The sequence below is a fragment of the Monopterus albus genome, unplaced genomic scaffold, assembly GCF_001952655.1.
Source record: "Monopterus albus unplaced genomic scaffold, M_albus_1.0 scaffold450.1, whole genome shotgun sequence".
Taxonomy (NCBI): Eukaryota; Metazoa; Chordata; class Actinopteri; order Synbranchiformes; family Synbranchidae; genus Monopterus; species Monopterus albus.
In genome coordinates this window covers 9,694-15,598 of record NW_018128330.1, presented here as the reverse complement: position 1 = coordinate 15,598, position 5,905 = coordinate 9,694, and the positions used below count along the sequence as shown (strand labels likewise).

Sequence of the window (5,905 nt, the reverse complement as noted above, 5' to 3'; positions counted from 1 at the left end):
CGGTATGCTGCCAGTATCCGTTGGTGGTGAGTTAAGGTGCTCCTCGGAATTTCCTACTTCAGAATCAGAATCATCTTTTATTGGCCAGGTGTGTCGGACACACGAGAGGTTTGACTGGTACAGCGGCTGTCAATGTGTACATACATGTCAACAAGCAAGGGGATGTGCATTAGAAAAAAGATAAAAGAAAAAATATGAGTAAGACATATATATATATATACACAGTCTGGATTCAGCGGACCGAGAAAACAAACACGAAGATCAAAAACGGCGTAAAGATAAACGATTTTTTTAATGTTATTGCCAAAGTTAGCGTTTCAATCATTATTGTTGTTGTTATTAAATTTATTATTTCAATGTTTGTAGCAGTATGTTTATATTTGTGTTGTATAGACAGTATTGTAGCCATAGCCTTGTTTGCTATATCTATGCTTATATACTCGGGCTTTGGGGGGCGATAGTGGTGCGATGGGTAGAGCAGTCGTGTCCCAACCGGAAGGTAGAGAGTTCGAATATCGGTGCCTGCAGTCCACATGTTGAAGTGTCTCTGGGCAAGACACTGAACCTTTTAAGTTTCCCGTGATGGCGGCGCGTATGCACGCAGCGACCCGGGGCCCTCGGCTCTAAACAAAATTTCGTTTTACATGTTACACTGACAATAAAATAAAGCTTCTTCTTTCTATGTCCTTGGTGTGTTTGTACCCTACAGGTGTTAAAATACCTTTATTATGGATGTGGCACAAAATTTTAACACATTTCCCCTTCTTTCACTAGGCTCTTGTCTCCTCTTCTACAATGTCAACAACGAATGTACAACATTATATTTATTGCAGATCAATTGACCATTTTATCTCGGTGTATCTGATCTTTGTCTGCGAAGCGCCAATAAACACCAGAAGAAGAAGAAACCTGGCACGTGGTTAGCTGATGACGTAAAAAGCCGGTGCCTCTAACACAGAGTGACCGTCCTTGCGACTACCAGAAACCGCTAGTTTGAGCAGAGGAGAACTGGTATGTATCACAGCGATTTCTATACTATATATTTTGATCACAAAGCACATTTTTGTTATATGTGGATGTCGTATGTGATAGTCAGTGAGGTGGAGATCGTGTTTGTGATTTTTATTGTTCAGAGGTTATGCTGAAATAAGTTACAACAGAAGTGCTGAAGAGGATATCGTGGATGGTTGTCTTTACGATAGCTAACATTAGCTTCTTTGACTAGCTCGGTTCTTCTCTGCGTTAATCAGCCTAGCCTGCTAGTCAAAAGTAATGCGGCAATTTTATGTTGAAAATGTTCCTTAAAGCTTTAAGCTTGTCAGATGCTGCAAGTGCTTCAGTGATATGGTAACATACATTTAGTAGCCAGTGCGGTATTCGGACGCCGACATTGAAACATCCTTGACAGCCTAGATGGGTGGATACATCCGCGGCTAACCTTATCAGCAGGCGTAGCCAGGCCCCGCTAGCTCACAGTCATTGAGCTTTGTCCTGTCAGAGTATAACGTTACGTGAATACCACGTTAATTAGCTGTGCACAAAAGCTACTTTCAGTTCCAGTGGTAGAGTGTTGTAACTAACCCATGCCCTTGATGGTTCAGGAGACACCTGTAGCCCGCCCTGTTGGTTGTTGTTGGTCCTTATGCTGATTTTATTTTCCCTTAACTTAAATTGTTACTAAGTTAAAAAGTCTTTAGGAAATGCAGAATGGGAAATGATTTAGCTCTATCTGCTGAAATTAGCTAACGCTAGCTAGCTGTAGCATCAAAATTGATACCCCTTTCAAATGTGTTGTTGGTGACTTTAATCTTTATTTTAAAGCGTAACATTAAAACTAAACTTTCGAAGCTTTAAGGTTAACGTTACTGTAAGCTTTGTTAGTGTAAGTTGCCACTGAAGGAGGGCGACATTAGTTAACGTTAGCAGCTTATTCGCACATTGATTAACGCACCTTTAGCTTGCTAAGTTGGCTAACGTTGGTTCGTTCAAACCCGGTTACTGGCTTCTTTCTTGGAGAGCGACATTAAAGCTACTTCCTCTGCTAATGTTAACGTAATTTTATTTACTCGAAAAATATGGCAGCTCTTCTTGTGGAGTAACTCAAGCTGAGGCTGTTATTGAAAAGTTAAGATGCTATTAACAGGTGGCTAACGTAAGACTGGAGCTGCTGTACTGTGCTGCTTTCTTGTCTGGATTCCTTGAAACGACCTCGACAGCGGAAATGTCCGGACTTGTTGAATGTCTTGTAAAGAAATTTGAGCGCCATCTGCAGTTAAAAGTTTCCCCCTTAAATGACCTTCACAAGATGGCGCTGTCAGACTAGAGCAGTGAATAAGATTTCTGCTGTACAAAGGGTCTATGAATAGAAGGTGTACAGTTACAATAATAGACCTAAATTTACATGTATCTCTCGTTTTTGATTCTGTAGTTTGTCTCTCTGATAACACCCTGTCTGTGCTTTTTTTTTTTTTTTTTTTTTTCTCTTCCAGTCTCGTTTGCCTTCAGTTATTTCTCCAGCTGAATATGGGAGACGTTGACAAGGGAAAGAAGGTTTTCGTCCAGAAGTGTGCCCAGTGCCACACAGTAGAGCAGGGGGGCAAGCACAAAGTAGGCCCCAACCTCTGGGGTATATTTGGACGCCAGACTGGCCAGGCAGTGGGCTTCTCTTACACGGATGCCAACAAGACTAAAGGTGAGTTCACTGGTGGTTAATTGAGGCTTTGAATAGTTTTCTGCCCTCTATGGCTCCAGTTAATAGGGAGTATCAATATGTGAAATTCATATTGACACGTAGTGAAAATAACAGCAGATTAGTCAGACATCTGCTAGAATGAAGCTAGTGGGAAATGGTTTAAGATGTAGCTGCAATGAGTGATCAATCATTCAATCAACAAAATTGGTAACTTTTGATAAATAGGTTGACTAGTCCTTTTTTATGCCAAATATTGCATTTCTGTATCACTCATGACAATAATCTGAATATCTTCAGTAGCAGACGAAACAAAACCTACGAAGATGTCACATCTTGTTTTTCACTATTTACTGCCACTACTGTCTTTAACTTTTTAAACATAAAATGAGCTTTTTCTTAAAACAAAAGGGTATGAGTGCTGGACTGGCCTGCAGCCCTGACCTGTCCCCAGTAGAGAATGTGTGGCACATTTTGAAACGCAAATTGTGTCAAAGACCAGGACCGTTGTGCACCTTAGGACTTGTTAGCAGGAGGAATGGGACAAAATGACACCTGACTCATTTAGTCACTTGTTATCCTTGGTCCCTAAACGTCTTAAGTGTTGTGAAAAGCAACAGCGTCATCACATCGTGGTAAATGCTTTACTGTCACAAGTGTTTTTGCAATGTGTTGCAGACATCACAATTGAACTATTTATTTTGAACAAAGAATAACACTGATGAGGTGTCACATCAAATAATGTGCTGCTGTACTGTTTTCAATGTAATACAGGTGATTTACAGATCACTAGTTTGAGTTTATGATTTTACATTCATCCCAAATTTTTCTGATTTGGGGTTGTACGTTAACATTGTTCATCAGTGACACTTTGGCCACTGGTATCAGGGCATAGAGGTCAGATCCCTTTTTGTAGCCTTGTGCTGCTTTCACCACTGATCGTCCGTGTTCCCCCAGGTATTGTGTGGGGTGAGGAGACCTTGATGGAGTACCTGGAAAACCCCAAGAAGTACATTCCTGGAACCAAAATGATCTTTGCTGGAATCAAAAAGAAGGGAGAACGCCAGGACCTCATTGCATACCTTAAATCTGCAACGTCATGAGCTAGTCATAGACATCTGAATATTTAATGTAATTTTATTGGGTAGTTCATTTTAGGTTTGCATGTTCTACATACAGTATATTGTTTTATGTTGTCATTTGTAGGCCACCTCAGTGCTTTACTAGCAGAGCCTCAACTTCACTTTTAAAAACTATAACTCAAGGGTCTTATATCAGTCACAGTGTGATACATGGTGTAAGTTTCAGCATTTCTGGAGGTTAATTGGTGCAGACTCTGTGTACTCCCAGCTTTCATGCCACGTGGAGTTTCTGACCTTCACAAGGAGTGACGCAGTGCACACTTTTGGTGAGAAGCTGTTATTTGCTGTGAATGCACTTTAGATTCCAAACGCCAAACAATGTGTCCTAAGACTCCTGACGGCCCCTCTGAGCTCCTGGTTTTAACCCCCTGCCTGTCATCACACTTGTTAAAAGATTTAAAATAACTTGTGCTAAAGGTGACACACGTTCCTGCCTCCTGTATGAATGCCTTCAACACAAACGGTGTTGAGATCCCTGCAGTGTGAAATCAGCTGGCATACATCATGTTTAACAATCTGGTGGAGCTACGGCACCATAGATGATCACTGGTGCCACCTGGACTAAAAGAACCGTTAGCTATTTACCTGGTTTCACAGGCCTGAATGTGTTTTAACTTATTTTACTGTAATCTGTCAGAATGACTGTTTTTAATGGGGCCGTTTGCTGTCAATGTATACACAGCAATATACAGTCTGTAAAACATGGGGAAGATGTTGCTTGTGGTCAGGATTAATTAAAAGATATTGTCCAGATAGATGAACACATCTGGTTGTCTCCTCATTTCAAGGTTGTTTTTTTTGACTGGTGTTGTGTGGAGCATCAATGATGAATAATACCTTCATAAAGCTATGTAATTGGAGTACTTCAGCTTATTTGAACATTGTACAAAATGTTAATGTTTTTGACATCAGAAATGCAAACATTAAAAAAAATTTGATCTTTTATCATTCAAAGTGTTTATTTGGCATGTTAAGCAGCAAATACAGCAATATAAGAATATAATAGAGAATGTATGGGAGCAGCATGTGCAGTAGAGTCATTGTGCAAGTTGACAATGTAAACGGTATATCACATTTCCTGGTAAAGTCCTTAGTTTAGGACTCTGATGGCAGAGAGAAAGAGTTTTTCAGTCTAGTGGTCCTACATGTCACACTTCTGAACCTCCGGCTACAGGGTAGAGAAGTGAAAAGTCTGTGGGTGGGGTCTTTTCACCTGTGAATGAAAGATGAAACAAGTTATTTTCTGATATCAAATATTACAGTAAAGATAGAAATGCAAAACTAGATGAACAGTGTAATTTTCTTTGTTTGCACTACTCTTGTTATAGATCAGAAATACGTGCCATCTCTATGTCCTCAGCATGTGGTTCCCCCTTGTTGCAGCACATGTATACTCCGACAACCATGATGGTGATTAGGACAATACCAATTCCAATTCCCTAAACCACAAATCAGAGATAAAGAAAAGACACGTGGAATCAAGTTGGTCATCAGCACTGGAAGCTAATGTCTTCACGTCACATATAAATTCCAAACAAATGCCAAAACAAGCCATTTGAGAGACATTATTCAGAAACATAAAGAGAATTCTTCTCACCTGAGATAGAGAATACCATCTCTGAGACATGATCATTCGTTCCTGTACCATTTGTGAAGTAGCATTCACTGGCTCACACCATTTGGCAGGAGCGGCTTTGTCAATAGTAACATATCTGCCCGACCAGTATGTTACTGCACAAGCAAGGTACTGCCCATCCATGAGCAGCAAGCTGAACCACCCTATGGCAGGGGGAAGGGAATAAAACACATCTTTCACACACTTCATTTTACACGTGCAACTTCTTCCTTGGGTGGTCCACATCAGTAGAGAGGCCAGAAGTGCAGGAAGTAAAAAGTATGCAGCCACAAAAAAACAATTGGAAATAAGGAAGGCAGGGTCATGCAAACTCGAACTCCACTAACTTCTCCAAACCAACAAGGATAAGGCCAGACACAAAATATTTCAACAAAGGGCCATTTTTAAATGTTGACTTCATTTTTGACATTTAGTGTTGTTTCAGTTCTCTGCTTGCTT

At 40.4% G+C, this 5,905-nt stretch overlaps 2 protein-coding genes across 2 annotated transcripts in view; one reads left to right on the top strand and one right to left on the bottom strand.

Annotated features, from left to right (window-relative positions):
* rbm45 (RNA binding motif protein 45) overlaps positions 1–1,585 on the bottom strand; it is an 8,493-nt gene extending 6,908 nt beyond the window's left edge. Inside the window, exon 1 of the mRNA XM_020587287.1 lies at positions 1,582–1,585. Within this exon, the coding sequence (XP_020442943.1) occupies positions 1,582–1,585 (4 nt within the window). The remainder of the gene's footprint in view (positions 1–1,581) is intronic.
* Positions 907–4,592, top strand: cycsb (cytochrome c, somatic b). The gene is made up of 3 exons (XM_020587272.1): positions 907–1,011; positions 2,490–2,692; positions 3,647–4,592. The coding sequence occupies exons 2-3, from the start codon at positions 2,524–2,526 to the stop codon at positions 3,790–3,792; spliced, it is 315 nt and encodes a 104-aa protein (XP_020442928.1). The 5' UTR covers positions 907–1,011; positions 2,490–2,523; the 3' UTR covers positions 3,793–4,592.
* Positions 4,593–5,905: the final 1,313 nt, after the last annotated feature.